General features: G+C 44.9%; 1 protein-coding gene across 1 annotated transcript in view; it reads left to right on the top strand.

Moving 5' to 3' along the window:
- Nucleotides 1-17,005, top strand: part of LOC309578230 (olfactory receptor 10A4-like) — a gene marked incomplete at both ends in the record, with an annotated part of 28,696 nt that extends 11,691 nt beyond the window's left edge. Inside the window, 5 exon segments of the mRNA XM_082290652.1 lie at nucleotides 11,059-11,281; nucleotides 11,719-11,899; nucleotides 16,173-16,347; nucleotides 16,349-16,441; nucleotides 16,445-17,005. Of these exon segments, the coding sequence (XP_082146778.1) occupies nucleotides 11,059-11,281; nucleotides 11,719-11,899; nucleotides 16,173-16,347; nucleotides 16,349-16,441; nucleotides 16,445-17,005 (1,233 nt within the window).
- Between the last annotated feature and the right edge of the window lie 246 nt (nucleotides 17,006-17,251).

Here is a 17,251-nt window from a genome sequence, read left to right as displayed (position 1 = left end):
GAGGAGAGATGAAGAAAAAGCCAAAGTAGAAGCCAATTATGGTAGCCACTATGAGAGAAAGTAACTTTCAAAGGAATCTGAGATCTCCAAATACCACTTCTAGGAATTCGGGCTTTAGAAAAGGGGAAAAAGGGGAAAACAGGAACTCAGTGCAAACAAAAACTCAGGAGCATTCTGGAACTGCTTGCTATTACTGTGGAGAGGAAGGGCATTTTAGAAGAGAATGCCCTCATTTAAAGAAGGATGTGAAAATCTTCCGAGAAATAAACCCAGATGAGGAATAGGGATGTCACCAGCTCTATTTTCTGGGGGACAAATACCATCTAGAGCCTGTGATAACGTTAAAAGTCGGTCCCCAGGAGGAGGAGTTAGAATTTGTGGTTGATACAGGGGCTGAAAGAACCTGCCTAGTGAATACTCCAAAAGGTTGTAGTATAAGTAAAGATACCATAAAGGTAATAGGGGCAAAAGAAGAAAGTTTTACAGTTCCTGTCATAAAAGACGTGGTAATCGAAGGGGAAACTAGAATTTGGATGGGGGATGTTTTATTAGTCCCTGGGGCAGGTAGGAATTTATTAGGGAAGGATTTACAGGTGGAGTTGGGAATAGTTATACCAAAAGAAGGGAAAATGACAACTAAAATTTTAAAACTTGGTCAAGAAGATGAAAAGAGAATTAACAAGGAGGTTTGGGCTGGAGAAGGGAATAGAGGAGGACTGGATATTGACCCTATAAGGGTCACGACTGAGAAAGAAGAATGTCCCATACGTGTACGTCAGTACCCTGTATCCTTAGAAGGACGAGAAGGCTTAAAACCAGTAATAGAGGGACTAATAAAGGATGGGACATTAGAACCTTGTATGTCTCCTCATAACACCCCTATTCTACCAGTAAAGAAGCCTGATGGGACTTATAGATTAGTGCAAGACTTACAGGAAGTTAATGAGAGGACTTGGGCTCGTTATCCTGTGGTACCCAATCCCTATACTCTCCTGAGTAAAGTCCCACCCCAGCACCAGTGGTTTAGTGTAGTGGATTTAAAGGATGCCTTCTGGACCTGCCCACTGGCTGAAGAAAGCTGAGATATTTTCACCTTTGAATGGGAGGTTCCAAATACCAGGAGAAGGCAGCTACTGAGATGGACAAGATTACCACAGGGATTTACAGAATCGCCAAACCTATTTGGACAAGCTTTAGAAATAATATTACAAACTTTCCCTACTCCACCAGGAATACAAATCATCCAATATGTGGATGATCTCTTATTATCTGGGGAAGCTGAAAGTGAAGTCAGAGAAGCAACGATAAAACTTCTGGATCTTCTTGGAGAAAAGGGGTTAAGAGTATCAAAAGGGAAACTTAGAATCAGAAGAACAAGTAGAATCAGAAGTAAAATATCTTGGTCACTTAATAAGCAAGGGAAGTTGAAAAGTAAACCCCGAGAGAATTGAAGGGATTCTATCCCTTCCCCTTCCCTCTTCAAGGAGAGAAATTAGAAAGCTACTTGGATTATTGGGATATTGTAGACTATGGATTGAAGGATATACACAAGCTGTAAAATTTCTGTCTGGAAAATTGACAGAAGGAGATGATATAAAATGCACCAAAGAGGATAATGAGAAATTAGAGGAATTGAAATTAAAACTTGCCTCAGTACCAGCTTTAAACTTATCCTCATTAGAAAAACCCTTTCATCTGTATGTGAATGTGGAAAGTGGAGTAGCTCATGAAGTTCTGGTTCAGGAGTGGGGAGGAGTGAAGAGACTAATAGCTTACTTGTCAAAGATGTTAGATCCAGTAAGCCATGGCTGGCCAATATGTATTCAAGCTATAGCAGCTACTGCAATCTTGGGAGAAGAAAGTCATAAACTTACTTTTGGGAGAAAGCTGATAGTGTACACACCTCATGCAGTTCAAAATATGCTAAACCAGAAAGCTGAAAAATGGTTAACAGACTCTAGGATGCTAAAGTATGAAGCAATTCTGATAGATAGTGAGGATTTGACATTAGAAGTGAGTAAGAGCCTAAATCCTCATATGGAGAGCTCAATTCTCATATGGAGAGCTGAAAGATAACCTGACACATAACTGCTTAGAAATTATCCAATACCAAACCAAAGTTCAAGCAGATCTCGAGGAACAAGCCCTTTCAGAAGGAGAAATAATATGTGTAGATGGTTCTTCCAGATGTATACAAAGAAAAAGAATGTCAGGATATGCTTTAGTTGATGGGGGAACTATGCAAACCATTGAAAAAGTAAAATTACCCTCCAACTGGTCAGCTCAGACTTGCGAATTATATACCCTAAAAAGGGCACTGGAGTATTTAGCACACAAGAAGGGAACTATAGATACTGATTCAAGGTACGCTTTTGGAGTAGTACACACTTTTGGGAAAATCTGGGAAGAAAGGGGATTACTTAATTCAAAGGGAAAGGGGTTGATACATGAAGGACTTATTTTAAAGGTTTTAGAGGCATTAGAGTTACCTGCAGAGATAGCTGTAGTACATATAAAAGGGCACCAAAAAGGAATGACCTCAGAAATAAGAGGAAATAATTTGGCAGATCAAGAAGCTAAGGATGCTGCAGAAAATGGGATAAAAAGGGTTATGCCACTTTTGACCTCAAAGAACAAAAAATTGGAGACTCCAAAATTCAGTGAAACAGAGGAAAAAGAATTAAGTAAGACAGGAGGAAAGCCAGATGAATGTGGAAAATGGAAACTTCCGGATGGAAGGCAGTTACTTAATAAATCACTCACCAGAAAAATACTACAAAACATGCATCAAAAAACTTACTGGGGTACTAAGGCTTTGTGTGATCACTTTCTAAGGAATTATGGGTGCACTGGAATTTATGGGTTGGCTAAACAAATAACTGAAAGATGTATGGTTTGCCAAAAAGTAAATAAAAAGGTGATGAGGAAAACAACTCCAGGAGGTCATGAGTTAGCTCTCCGGCCATTTCAAAGTATCCAAGTGGACTTTACTGAACTCCCCCAAGTGCAGAGGTGGAAATTCTTGTTAGTAATAACAGACCATCTTACCCATTGGGTGGAAGCTGTTCCCACTGTCAGAGCCACAGCCAATGTAGTATGCAAAACCCTCTTAGAACAACTTATTCCCAGGTATGGAATGATTAATAGGATAGACTCAGATAGAGGGACACACTTTACATCAGAAGTTCTGCAGCAATTAACTCAAGCCTTGGGAATAAAATGGGAACTACATACCCCATGGCATCCACAGAGTTCAGGACGGGTAGAAAGGATGAACCAAACTTTAAAGAGAACCTTAACTAAATTAATAATTGAAACTCAAATGTCATGGGTAAAATGCCTACCTCTGGCTTTATTGAGGGTTCAGACACAACCCAGGTCAGACCTGGGAGTGTCACCTTACGAAATGATGTTTGGGTTACCCTTTCTGACCACCCAACATGAAACTGCTACCTATGAATTAGGGGAAATGAGTGTTAAAGCATATGTCAACACAATTGCAAGGACCCTTGAAGATTTGCAGTTAAAAGGGATAATCCCTCAAACCACACCTTTAGACTTTAAAATCCATAACATCCATCTAGGGGAGTGGGTACTAGTAAAAACGTGGAAAGAGCAATCTTTAACTCCACAAGGGGAAGGTCCTTTTCAGGTGCTACTGATGACTGAGGCAGCGATCCGGACCAAGGAGCGAGGGTGGATCCACACCAGCAGAATCAAAGGACCCATGGAAGAACCTAAGGAGTGGACTATAACATCTAAGCCTGGTGATACCAAGTTAACTCTTAAGAGGGAACTGGGAGTTAATGCGCTGGGAACACCCAAATGATTCAAGAGATACACCAAGAATCACACCTGATTGGGAAATAAAGCCAAGCTTCTATCAGTGGTTTCAAGTGTTGCCTGGACAAGTCCTGAGACACCTCCGATACCCTCCTTGGGGAGGAATACTTCCACTCCAAACAGGAGGATCAGGATTATTTCAGGCTGAGGGTTCTCATATTCTGGCCTTAGCCTGTGATTTATTTAAAAAGGAGGAGGAATTGCTACCTCCAACAGTGCCATACCATATACCCTGTCTGATTCACCCCAATACTGGACATGTTAGCTGGGTTAAATGTAAATGTCTAGACTGTAAAAAATATTGGTATTGTAGTTCACAGAAATGACACTCTACTGGATGAAGTATCGAACGCCAAACCTATTCCTCATCCAGGTAGAGTAAAGAGCAGCTGAAATAGTAACCCTGCTTTATGGATGGGAATTACTAGTGCCTGATGAATGGGAGATACCTGAGGAATGGTGTGAAGTTACAATTAAGAAGTGTCAAAAGCAATTTGCCTGGAAATTAACGAAGAGGAAGTGATGAGGAAATAGAGGGCAAGACCGAATTGACCACTGTACTTGCCACCAAGAAGATCACATACCCCTGCTGTCGGAAGCAATCCCATAGGCATGGGAGGTGGAGGTATCAGCCATATCGGACCTCTGTTATTCCTTTATCCATCACTCCTTTTTTGTCTCTTCCCTCTGGGGATACCAGCAAAGCCATGCCATAGGTGTTACCAAAAGCTGTATATGGAAAAACACCGAGGTTCCTTTTTCATTGCGCATACCCATGTCAACAGTCACTGTTACAACCCATCCAAAGTAGAAAAAACTGTATGCAAAATGGGGAAAAGTACTGGATTGTAAAAAACCTAGGAACAAGTGGTAGCAAATTGGGAAGTAAATGTCCAAAAGGGGGAAGATGGATTTGTTTCACATATATTGTTAGGAGTAAAGTCTCAGGCTTAGTAAAAGAACAACTGGTGAATAAGAAGGCAAAGCCAGCACAACAATCTGACTCTATATCGACCCCAATTCAAGACATGCGTGTGAAACTCAAACAACAATTAGAAAATGAAACCTCAAAATTTGGAAAAAACCTGTTTGTGGAATTAGGGGAAAGGATAGGTAAAGAGCTTAATGTAACCAACTGCTGGGTCTGTGGAGGGCTTCTGATGACAGAGGAATGGCCATGGAAAGGCAGTAGCTTAAGCCCAATAGAACTCCTTAAGTGGAATCGGACAAGGATAAGGGGAGAAAACAGACCAGAAGGGTGGGTACTGAGTTCAACAGTGATAGGAGTGTCTTTGGCGTACCAGGAACAATTTCCTCAACAAAGTAGGAAATACTCCATGTAAGAGATATAAAGTCAGTAATGGAACTTTTACATGGTACGTCCCCAAGAAACCAGCTCTGTATTGGACTCAGGAGAAAACAAAGGAAAAGAATTGTAAGTACAATAATAAGGTCAAACTCTTTCAATGCAATGATACAAACAAAAATCCTTATTTTGGGATCCCAGACATTTCAGAATTTTGGGAAAATATAAATCAACCAAAAGTTGACTACTGGAGGGCACCAGATGGCCTATTTTGGATATGTGGGAAAAGGGCATATGCAAAGCTCCTCGGTGGAAAGGGAGTTGTACCCTGGGAATCATACACCCAGGATTCTTTCTTTTACCAGAGCCAGATGGAGATCAACTAGGAATACCAGTGTATGAGGATCTGAAAAGGAATAAAAGAGAATTGATTGGAGGATCTCAAAAATGGAGAGACAAGGAATGGCATGCTGAGTGCATAATTGAAATGTATGGGCCAGCCACCTGGGCACAAGATGGGAGTTGGGGGTATCGAATCCCAATTTACATGCTGAATCGGATCATAAGACTCCAAGCAGTTGTAGAAATAATAACGAACCACACTGGTCAGGCATTGGAATTACTAGCTAGCCAACAGAGCCAAACAAGAGCTGCGGTGTACCAGAATAGGTTGGCTTTAGACTATCTATCGGCTGAAGAAGGAGGTGTTTGTGGAAAATTTAATACATCAGACTGTTGTTTGAAGATAGATGACCATGGGGATGCCATCCTAGATATAACCAAAAATATCAGAAAAATAGCCCATGTACTGGTCCAAAAGTGGGAATCCGCACTAAAACTTAGCTGGTGGGATAATGTACTGGGAATAGAATGGTGGAAGAAGCTAGGTTTCTTCCTTTTATGTGCCACCGCAGGCTTGATATTTCTCCCTTGCCTGATCCCCTGTTGTATTCGATCAATATCTACTGTGGTCCAAGGCATGCAAATAGTACCAATGCCTGTGGAACCAAAATTGGCTGCATCAGGAACGGCACAAAAGATCATGGTGTTAAAGAAGCAAAATGATATCAAAAACCCCTTTGAAGAAGCAAGATTGATTTGTGAAAAAAATGAGCAAATAATAAAGGCTAGAAAACAAGGGATACTGCTCAAGCCAAATGATCTGTAAAAAAAGGAAAAGGGAGGTAGTGTTATGAATGTATTGTGATGTTGACTTTTTTCATGTTCCTTAATGCTAGAAAAATTTTACCTAGGTTCTGTAATGTAATACATGATATAGAATGTCTCTTGTTTATATAGTCAATTTAGAAAAGATAGGCAGAGAAAGTCTTCACATTCCTGAAGTATCTTATCAGAGAAGATGAAGAGCCAAAACCAGAGAGAATTTATGGAGGGAGCAGAGACGGAATGGAGCCAAGGAAGAAGATAAGGCTGATGGGATGAAACACAGAAACTCCAAAGAATTTATGAATCATGCAGGATTGTGATGAATGTGCAATAAGAGATGTACTTTTAAAGATGATCTTTTGGATGTAGAGGTGTGCCTTTGGATCTCTGCCAAAGCACCCGGCCATAATACCCTTTTTGCTATTGTCTCCTAATTGTCCCTTTTATTAAACTTTTTTTAAATTTTACTAGGAGTGAACCTTGTTTTTCACATCTACCACACTGGGATGTTGCTCGTCCCTGCCAACCCAGCTTTCTGCTTCCTGCTGCAGTCCATTTCACCATCCAGAGGGGAACCAGGACCGGCTGCCCCTGGGGGTTTGTACAGGAAGCCTCTTCTCCATCTCTCCTGCCGGCTCTCCCGCCATCACCGCGTGAGGGAGAGAGGCGGCCGAGCTGGCGCCACAGCGCCCCCTGCAGGCGCGGGGAATCCCCGCAGCCGCCCTGCCCGGCCGGGAGCCACCAGCGCCCCTGGCGGCCGCGAGCGGAGCTGCACCGAGGGGAAAGGGCTGCGGCCGGGAGAGGCCGGCCCTGGGCTCTGCTGCTGCTCCTTGGTGCTGCCGGGGTTGGTGCTTGTTTTGTTACCCACACACATACTAGTAAAGAACTGCTATTCCTTTTCCCTTAATTTCAAAGTTATATAATTCAGAGGGAAGGGGGTCATACTCTCCATTCCAAGGGAGGTTCCTGCCTTCTTTGGCAGACATCTGTCTTTCAGACCAAGACAGCTGAGTAGAAGAGTCCACTCAGAAGAAAAAGAGAAGCAGATTTTCTGTTCAGTTCCTTTCATAGAATCCTTTCATAGAAGAGTTTGGGTGTGAAGGGACCTTTAAACTCATCCCGTTCCACCCTCTGCCATGGGCAGGGACACATTCCACTAAACAGCTTCTCTGGGCAACCTGTACGAGGCCCTCACCACCCTCACAGGGAAGGATTTCTTCCTATTCTCTAGCCCTAACTCTGCTCTCTGTCAATGTGAAGTCATTCCCCCTTCTCCTGTGTCCAAAGTCCCTCTCCAGCTGTCTTGGAGCCCCTTTAGGCACTGGAAGGGGCTCTAGGGTCTCCCTGGATCCTGCTCTTCTGCACAATCTGAAAAACCCCAGTGCCGTCGGTTTTCAGATCCCGTGACTTGGACAGTGCAGTTGGAATACTTGCTGGTGAAGATCAAGGCAAACAAGTCGTGTAATCCCTCAGCCTTCTCCAAGTCCTGGGTAACCAGATCTCCTGTTTCTTTCCAGAAAGAAGGGCCCAGAGCCGGCCCACATTTTCCTTTCTTTTATCACCAATACCTATCAAAGCTTTTCTCATTGCCTTTGGAGTCCCTAGACAGGTTTAATTTAATCAGGGCCTTAGCTCTCCTACTTGATCCCTGTTTGCTCATACAGTTTGTCTGTATTCCTCTTGTTGTTATGACCCAGCCCACTGCTGGGCTGGGGCAGCGAGACACCGATCAACCCTGGGCCCTCCCATGGATCGAATTTCCCCAGGACACAGCCTTGGAGGGCAGGTTGAGGGGCGGCTCCAAAGCTTAAGCCACATCCCCCCGGGGCTACGCCCACATCCAAAGTGCCTTTCCCTGTTTGGGAAAATTCTCTCTTACTTGGTTGTTCACTGGTTCTTTGTTGTATCTCCCGCCTCTCAGTTTCCCCCATTGGTTCTTGTTGAATTGTGTCCTCCCCCTTGCTTGTAACTCATTGGTTGTTTTCCCCTTTCCCCGCGGTTTTCAAACCCCCTATAAAACTGAGGGGAAAGCCTCTGGGTGTGATTAAGATCATTGCCATGTTCTGGTTGCTAAACTTCTGACAATAAACTTGTTGGAAGCCAGACCAGAACCTCCTCCCTCTTCCTTTATCTCCGAACTAACGTGAGCTTAGATCATCGGCTCCTGCAGTGTCTCCTCTGCAAAGAAGCCAGCAAGCGCGCCCAGCCAGTGCCTTTCCTGATGCCAAGGTCACTTCTGCGATGCAGAGAAGTAACATAGCTGGACTCTCTCTGATCAAGGGCACGCCGTAGCTCGTGCGGTGAGACCAGAACTGTGTTAGATTGGCATCTGAGCGTGGGGCTCACACAAGTGGCTCCCTGTGATGTCGCGGCTCTCAGTGGACAGTGAAAAAAGCGACTTTGGAGCTGCCAATGCCTCTCAGTGAAGCCCGCTCTTTTTTAGGAGGGGTGGCCTGAGAGAAGGCTGCTAACTCCGACTGATTTTGCACTGAACTGACCTCGGAGAGCAGCCAATATTTGGAGGACTCCACCTGTGTTTTTAGTTTTGGGACCAGACGCCTGTAACTGGGAGTTTGTGCTGATTTGTGCTGAACTGAAACTTGTGTGAGGTCCCTGAGAATTTTTTGTTTCTTTTTCCCTTTTGCGGGTGGTGGGTGGAAAAAGTGTTGAGAAAGCCATGGGTTCAAAACTTTCTCAACACCAAAGAGAGGTTTTTCTCCAAGTTGCAAAATCCCTTGAAGCTAGTGGGTTTAAATTTCCAAAGGGTCTGTTAAAACAGTTTGTTCACTGTCTCTTCTTTTACTTTCCTCAGACCTCTCCTGTAAATTTAAAATCCCCTGCTTTCTGGCAGGCTGTAGGAAAAAATATCGCTGATTTAAAGGGGAGAGGAGATAACTCTGGAGAAAAATTCTTTCCTCTAGTTCTAGTCCTTTGGGACTTGCACAAAATGAACCGGAAAGTAAAAGAAAAGCCCAAATTTCTCCCCAGTTCTCCCCGTATCCCTCCTTCCTCTCCTCGTATCCCTCATCCCACTTCCCCTTCGTTGGAAAAACTGAATGGGGTAATATGCCTAAAGGCACAGAGTTGCTACCTTCTCCCTGACCCCTCTAAGTCTTCTCAGCCACCCTGTTGAGATAGCCCTGGCCAGGCTGCCTCGACCCCTTCCCCAACCCAGTATCCTTGGCCTGTTCCCCAGTTGTAAGCCCAGAAAACTGTTCTAAATGCTCTTTACCATTATCCCCCCCCCCCATGTGTCTACATAATGGCGGTGACCACATGGCACAGTCCACCCCTCCCCCCTTTTCCTCCCGCAATCCCTTTCGCCCTCCCCCCCAGCCCTTTCCTATCCCTGCCCCCACACATGACTGCTTCGGGTTCCTCCCACATGTTGGGTACCACCCCCTACGTTGGGAATTCCCACCCATCCTGTGACTGCTCCTCCTGGTCCTCAACTCTTGCCCACTGTGGAGGACTTCCTGGTTCCCACGCCCCCCCTTCTGGTTCCCACGGGGTAGAAACCGGAACGGACTCGATCTTGAAATCGGGTCCGGGAGTCCCCTCAGCCCCCTGCTATCCCTTTGCTGCTTCTGTTACCTATGACAGAGCAGGCAGCAATCCCACATGGAAACCTTTTGATCCCGGAAGGCTGAAAGAGCTTTGCAAAGCCCAGAAAGATTTAGGGAGGGAGACTATTTGAAGAACCTCCTGCAGATAACCCTCACCACTACAGTGATGGTACCACATGACCTCAAAAGCATTTTTTCCTGCTTGCTTTCTCCATCCGAATCTCAAACATGGGATGATAGTTGGAGAGAACAACTAAGAGAGCTCCTTCCAATCCTACTGCAGGATCCAAACAATGCAGGGACTTCTACAGATCACCTTACCAGTGAAGGGTTATTGTCCAAGCCATGAGATCAGGCTCGAGACACACCAGAGCTGGTCCTAAATGCTATGAGGCAAGCAACAGAGCAAGCATTTTTAATGATGCCCCCCAAATTAACACCTCAATTGAATTATACAGAGATTTGGCAACTGCAAAATGAGCCATTTATTGATTTTGTCGATAAACTGAGGCTCCTGGTAGAAAAACAGGTAGAAGATCTAAACACAAAAAAGCATATTATAACTCAAATTGCAAAAGCTAACGCAAATGAAGTGTGCAAGAGTGATTTTAAATCTCCCATTTAATCTTCTGCCAACTCTAAAACAGATAATTCGTGCCTGTACCACATTAGTGCCAATTAACCAGCCAAATTTAAAAACCAGGGGGAATGTAGTAGGGACTGCGAATGCTGCTGAATCAACAGCATCTCAGGACAAAAGCAATGCTAATTGGGTCTGTCAAAGGTGTGGCAAACTAGGGCATCTAGCTCGAAATTGCTGAGCCCCGGCTCCAATTAATCAGGGTAAATGACATCACCTGCCTACATTGGGATGCAGCCAAAAAACTGACGAATCAGTGCGGATTGGCAGGGCTGCACAGAGATAGAAATCAAAAAGCTCGGACCAGAAGAACTGTCACCACAACCATGGCAACTCAAATGGACTCGGTAACACCCCAGAGAATCGTCATGAGTTGCGAGAACTTGAGAGACTCTATATTGTTTGTGTTAAAAGATGCAGTACCCACACCAGCTGACCTTTGTATAACACCAGAGATTGTTCAAGTGGGGCCATAAGGGTTGTTTACTGTCAACATCCACTATGTTAACCCTCCTTTTTTTCTTGCTGCTAACCAGGTTGTGGCCCAAGCTATTCTCATGCCCAGTAGTCCGCCACAGGACTACAACCCCTCTGTCTTCTGGGCTGAGGTAGCTGGGAACAACAAACCCATGCTTAACTGCAAACTGTCTTGCCAAGGCTCGGACATCAGCCTGGCAGGAATAATGGACATGGGAGCAGACGTGACAGTCATTTCTTCCCACAAGTGGCCGTCACACTGGGAGCTGCAGCTGGCAGAAGGTATCGTGACGGGTGTGGGGGGATCTATATCTGCCCAGAGAAGCAAGGCAGTTGTCCAAATCGAGGGTCCAGAGGGACAGATAGCATCAGTCCGTCCTTTTGTAATTGACTCTGGGTTTACATTGTGGAGCAGGGATCTCATGTCCCAGTGGGGGGGTCAAGTTGAAATTTCATCTCAACCCCAGAATTTTTAATAAAGGCCACTGCAGAGCGCCCCTTCCAGAAATTAAATTGGATCTCTGACGAACATGTCTGGATGGATCAGTGGCCTTTGGAAAAACACAAATTAAAGGTGCTCACCGCACTCTTAGAGGAGCAATTGAAAAAGGGCAACATCGAACCCTCAAATAGCCCTTGGAACGCCCCAGTATTTGTAATCAAAAACCCAGGGAAAGACAAGTGGGGCCTCCTCCACAATTTGTGGAAAATAAATGCAGTCATTGAGGACATGGGACCCCTGCAGCCTGGAATGCCGTCCTCCTCCATGGTCCTTAGGCAGTGGAAGGTAGCAGTCATTAAGGACTGCTTCTTCCAGATCCCACTACACCCAGACAATGCACCCCAGTTTGCCTTCTCGGTACCTTCCATCAACCGAAAGGCTCCCATGCAGCACTACCAGTGACGAATTTTGCCACAAGGCATGAAAATCTCACCCACACCATTTGCCAGCGGTATGTCGCCCACATTCTGTCCCCCATCAGAAAGTTAGCAGCAAAGGCAATAGGGCTCCACTATATGGACGATGTTTTGCTGTGCGCTCCTAACCAATCCTATTTAGACTGGACATTAGGGAAGGTAATCGAGGCCTTAGAGGCAAATGGATTTGAAATCCAGGCTGAAAAGGTCCAGAAAATCTCTCCATTTAAATACCTTGGACTAAAAAACCATGACCAGACTGTGGTTCCCCAACAAGTCAAAATTAATGATCACCCTAAGACCTCGCAGGAACTCCACCAGCTCTGCGGGTCCATAAATTGGGTGAGGCCGCTCCTAGGGCTGACAACAGAAGATCTCACTCCTCTGTTCAACCTCCTGTGAGGGAAAGATGACATCACATCATCCAGGAGTCTAACAGAGGGGGCGAGACAGTCCATCTGTGAGGAACAGGAAGCACTGTTGTCCCAGCAGGCACACCGCTGCACCCCAGGTCTGCCTTTTCAATTTATTGTATTAGGGGAAATGCCTTACCTTCCTGGGCTGATATTTCAATGGGATGAGGTGCAGAGTGATCCCCTGTTAATCATCGAGTGGGTTTTCCTCTCGCACCACCCGTCCAAAAGTATCACAACGCCACAGGAGCTCATGGCTCAGTTGGTGATGAGAGCTAGATCCCACCTCCGCACCCTTGCAGGGTGTGATTTCACATGCATCTACTTACCATTGACAACCGATTATCACTTGATAACCTCCTTCAAAACAACGTGCGCCTCCAATTCGCCCTAGACGGCTACACAGGACAAATTTCTATACACCATCCAAAACCACAGAATGTTTACTTCGGTCTTCAAACTGATTCCAAAAGAAATTCAAAGCAGAAAACTATTAAATGCCCTGACAATCTTTTCAGATGGTTCTGGAGCTTCCTGCAAGTGTGTAATCACTTGGAAGGATCCTCACACTCAGAAGTGGGAGTTTGATGTGCATGTGGTTGAAGGATCCCCACAAGTTGCAGAACTTGCAGCCGTGGCCAGGGCATTTGAGCGGTTCAGTGAACCATTCAATTTGATAACTGATTTGGCCTATGCTGCAGGTGTAGTTTCCAGGGCAGAGAGAGCCTTACTAAAGGAGGTTGCAAACCCAAAAATTCATCATTTGCTTTCAAAATTGATTCAACTGATCTCCCACCAAAAGCAACCATTCTATGTCATGCATGTGAGACCACACACTGACCTGCCAGGATTTATTGCCAAAGGGAACAGGAGAGCAGATGCCATAGCTATGCCCATCAAGTTAGCAAATCTGCCTAATAGATTCCAGCAAGCCCAGCTGATCCATGCAATGTCCATCAAAATGCTCCAGCTCTCATTCAAATGTTCCACCTCACTTGAGACCAAGCAAAAACTATTGTGGCAACATGCCCCAGATGCCAAAAATATCAGCTTCCATCATTAGGTCAGGGGGTTAACCCCCGAGGCTTAGGCAGTTGTGAGGTATGGCAAACAGATGTCACCCACTTCCTCCAATTTGGCCGCCAAAAATATATTCATGTTTCTGTGGCTACCTTTTCTGGCACGACCTTCGCCTCAGCCCACCATGGGGAGAGGGCCAAATATGTCATCAACCACCTAGTCCATGCCTTTGCTGTGTTGGGAACACCAAATAAAATAAAAACTGACAGTGGCCCAGCATACACCTCCACAGAGTTAAAAAGATTCATGAGTGAGTGGGGTGTGGATCACATCACTGGCATCCCTCACTCACCCACAGGCCAAGCCATTGTGGAAAAGAAACATCAAACACTAAAAAGACTTCTAGAACAACAAAAAGGTGGCAATGACATCGCTGCTCCCATCATAAGACTTTCCAAAGTACTGTTCACTTTGAACTTTTTAAACTGTTCCTATGAGGAACCCGACCCTCCCATCATGAGACACTTCACAAACTGCCAAACATAAACTCACTGAGAGACCTGAAGTCCTAATAAAAGACCCTGATACTTTACAAATACATGGCCCATACCCCCTAGTCACCTGGGGTAGAGGCTACAGGTGTGTTTCCACCCCAGAGGGTCCAAATGGATCCCTGGGAAGTGGATCAAACCCTTTTTGAGACCACCTACAGATGCCAAACAGAGGAAAAAAGCTGCCATAGCCTGGAAAAGAAGAAAAACCAAGCCACTTGAGAAAAAGACTCCTCCTCCAGGCCTGAAAAACAAACCCTCCCCTTCCCAGTCTCCTTAAATGTGTTTCCCTTCACAAAAATGACCCCTCATTTTATTTTGAAAGAGGGGAGTCCACGGGAGCCATCATTATTTAAAAGTTAATCATATTTGTGTTATACTTTTCCTAAAGCTACCACCCTTGACTGCATGATGACCTCCTACCTGCTGCTGTTCCACCTGCTGCTGCAGCTCCTCCTGTGCACCGGGAGCTCCAGTAGCTGATTCCTTCCATTATCAAGGACATTGTACGGGGGTTTTTTTAAATAATGTTGTTAATTTTACTAGCCCTTCCCATTTTTAAGTGCTTGGTTTTAAAATCCCTTAAGTCCTCTCCCTCATTTCCATATAATAAAAAAGGAAGGAGATGTTGTTATGACCCAGCCCACTGCTGGGCTGGGGCAGCAAGACACCGATCAACCCTGGGCCCTCCCATGGATCGAATTTCCCCAGGACACAGCCTCGGAGGGCAGGTTGAGGGGCGGCTCCAAAGCTTAAGCCACATCCCCCCGGGGCTACGCCCACATCCAAACTGCCTTTCCCTGTTTGGGAAAATTCTCTCTTACTTGGTTGTTCACTGGTTCTTTGTTGTATCTCCCGCCTCTCAGTTTCCCCCATTGGTTCTTGTTGAATTGTGTCCTCCCCCTTGCTTGTAACTCATTGGTTGTTTTCCCCTTTCCCCGCGGTTTTCAAACCCCCTATAAAACTGAGGGAAAAGCCTCCGGGTGTGATTAAGATCATTGCCATGTTCTGGTTGCTAAACTTCTAATAATAAACTTGTTGGAAGCCAGACCAGAACCTCCTCCCTCTTCCTTTATCTCCGAACTAACGTGAGCCTGTATCATTGGATCCTGCGGTGTCTCCTCTGCAAAGAAGCCAGCGAGAGCGCCCAGCCTGCACCTTTCCTGATGCCGAGGTCGCTTCTGCGACGCAGAGAAGTAACGCAGTTGGACTCTCTCTGATCGAGGGCACGCCAGAGCTCATGCAGCAAGCCCAGAACTGCGTTATCCTCTCAGGTTACCTGTCCTTGCATGCACTCTCTTGTCTTCCTGTGCCAGCACACCATTAACCACCATATTGGGACTAGCTTTGACCACTGAAATTTTTTTTAAACAAATCCAGAACAAGTAAATTGAAGCTTCAGGATTTTTGGAAAATCAGACTTGCAAGGGAATCTAGAGAAAGATATTATTCAGTACACATGAGGAAAAAACAAAAGAGAGCACCATGACAAGAAGTAGGATTTTTCTGAACTGTATTTTTCTTTTTAAGTATCTGGCTACTTAAGTCTGAGTTCTTGGTACAGGAAATAGGTACTTTTGGAAGATGACTTACTCTGTCCATTTTAGGTGAATTAAACTCCATAAATTTGGAGTCATTTGTTCTGCACATTAACAAGACTGAAGACTGAGGTAACTGTGAAGCGCTTTTGTTTGTGAGTGTTTCAGCGCTTTATTGGCAGGGTGGATATATGCTGAGGATAGTATAGATGACATTCACACCTGTTTTCATGGATGGAAGTTGGATTGTTTTTCAACTTTCTTCAAATAATAAAAATATCTGCATTAAAGGTCATGCTACACACCTATAAATAGTGAATATATATATATACTTCAATGCATCAATATTTATTAGCAATAGAAATATGGCTATGTCACTGCTGGAGCAATTTAACCTTTTTTTTTTCACAACAGAAAAAAAGATGGCAAAACTCGTGATGGCATCTATTGCTTTTTAATTTGGATGCACAGACTGGAGACATGTTAGAAACTACCCTTGTGCCAGAGAAGAAATGTGGACATCACTTCAGTTGTATGTTCTCCTCTTAGTATGTGGAGTAATAATCAATGTGACTCTTAGTATGTGGGAAGTCTTTATAGAAATTACATTACAGGTCTAGTGATGCAGGATATTTTTACTCTTTGCTTCTCTATTCTGTGAGGAAATTTTTGTTATTGGAAGCTTAACTCTTGAGGCCTTCATTGCTGCTAACACTTCCTGGTTTAACACTAGAACAAAAGTTAAGGCAAACCAAGAGTGGAAAAATGAAACAGATGTTACAAAGTTCATCCTCCTGGATTTTAGGAATGGTCCTGAATTGGATTCTCTTCTCTTCCTGATGTTTCTGTCAATCTACCTTGTGAGCATAACTGGAAACACTTTCATTGTTGTGCTGATGGTGGCTTCTTCACATCCCAGTGTACAACTGGCACCTTCACATCCCAATGTACTTCTTCCCGGGCTGTTTGGCCTGCTTGGAAATCTGCTACAGCTCAAAAATCTAGCCAAGGATATTGCTCAGCTACCTGGGTGGAGACGGAAGCATTTCAATGGAGGGGTGTTTTACCAAATACTATTTCTTCAGCTGCCTGGTAGCTGCAGAGTGTTACCTCCTGGCAGCAACGTCCTATGGCTGGTACCTGGCAGTGTGCAGGCCCCTGCACTACCCAGCCTTCACGGGCACCAGGCTCTGCCTCCAGCTGGGCACTGCATCTTGGATCAATGGCTTTCTCTCTAACTCCATACTCACCTTCCTGATCTCAAATTTAGATTTCTGTGGGCCTAATGAAAGAGACCATTTTTTCTGTGACCCATTCCCAATGATAAAACTCTCCTGCTGTGACTTTTGTGTGGTGGGACTTGTGACTTCTGTCATGGCAGGGGTGTGCTCACTACCTCCGTTCCTGTTGACCTTCTCATCCTATCTCTACATCATTGTCACAGTCATGAGAATTCCTTCTGCCACTGGAAGGAGAAAGGCCTTCTCCACTTGCTGCTTACATCTTCTTGTAGAAGTTCTTTTTTACTGGTCAATATTTAACGCAGTTCTTGTACTCGAGGCATGAGCTCTGGCAAGCCCCCGGTCAGAGAGAGTCCAGCTGCATTCTTCTGTGCGTCGCTGAAGCAACTTCGGCATCAGGAAAAGAGCTGCTGGCTGAGCTCGCTAGCTGGCTTCTTTGCCGAGGAAACACGGCAGGAGCCGATGGTATGGGCTCACATTAGCTCGGAGACAAAGGAAGAGAGAGGCTGTTCGGGTTTGACTCCTAACAGGTTTATTGTTAGAAGTTTCACAACCCAAACAAGCTCGGAAG

This window comes from Coloeus monedula (assembly GCF_965178545.1).
Source record: "Coloeus monedula genome assembly, chromosome: 14".
NCBI classification, from domain to species: domain Eukaryota; kingdom Metazoa; phylum Chordata; class Aves; order Passeriformes; family Corvidae; genus Coloeus; species Coloeus monedula.
Note: the sequence above shows the minus strand (reverse complement) of the source record. Positions and strands in the feature narration are given on the sequence as shown.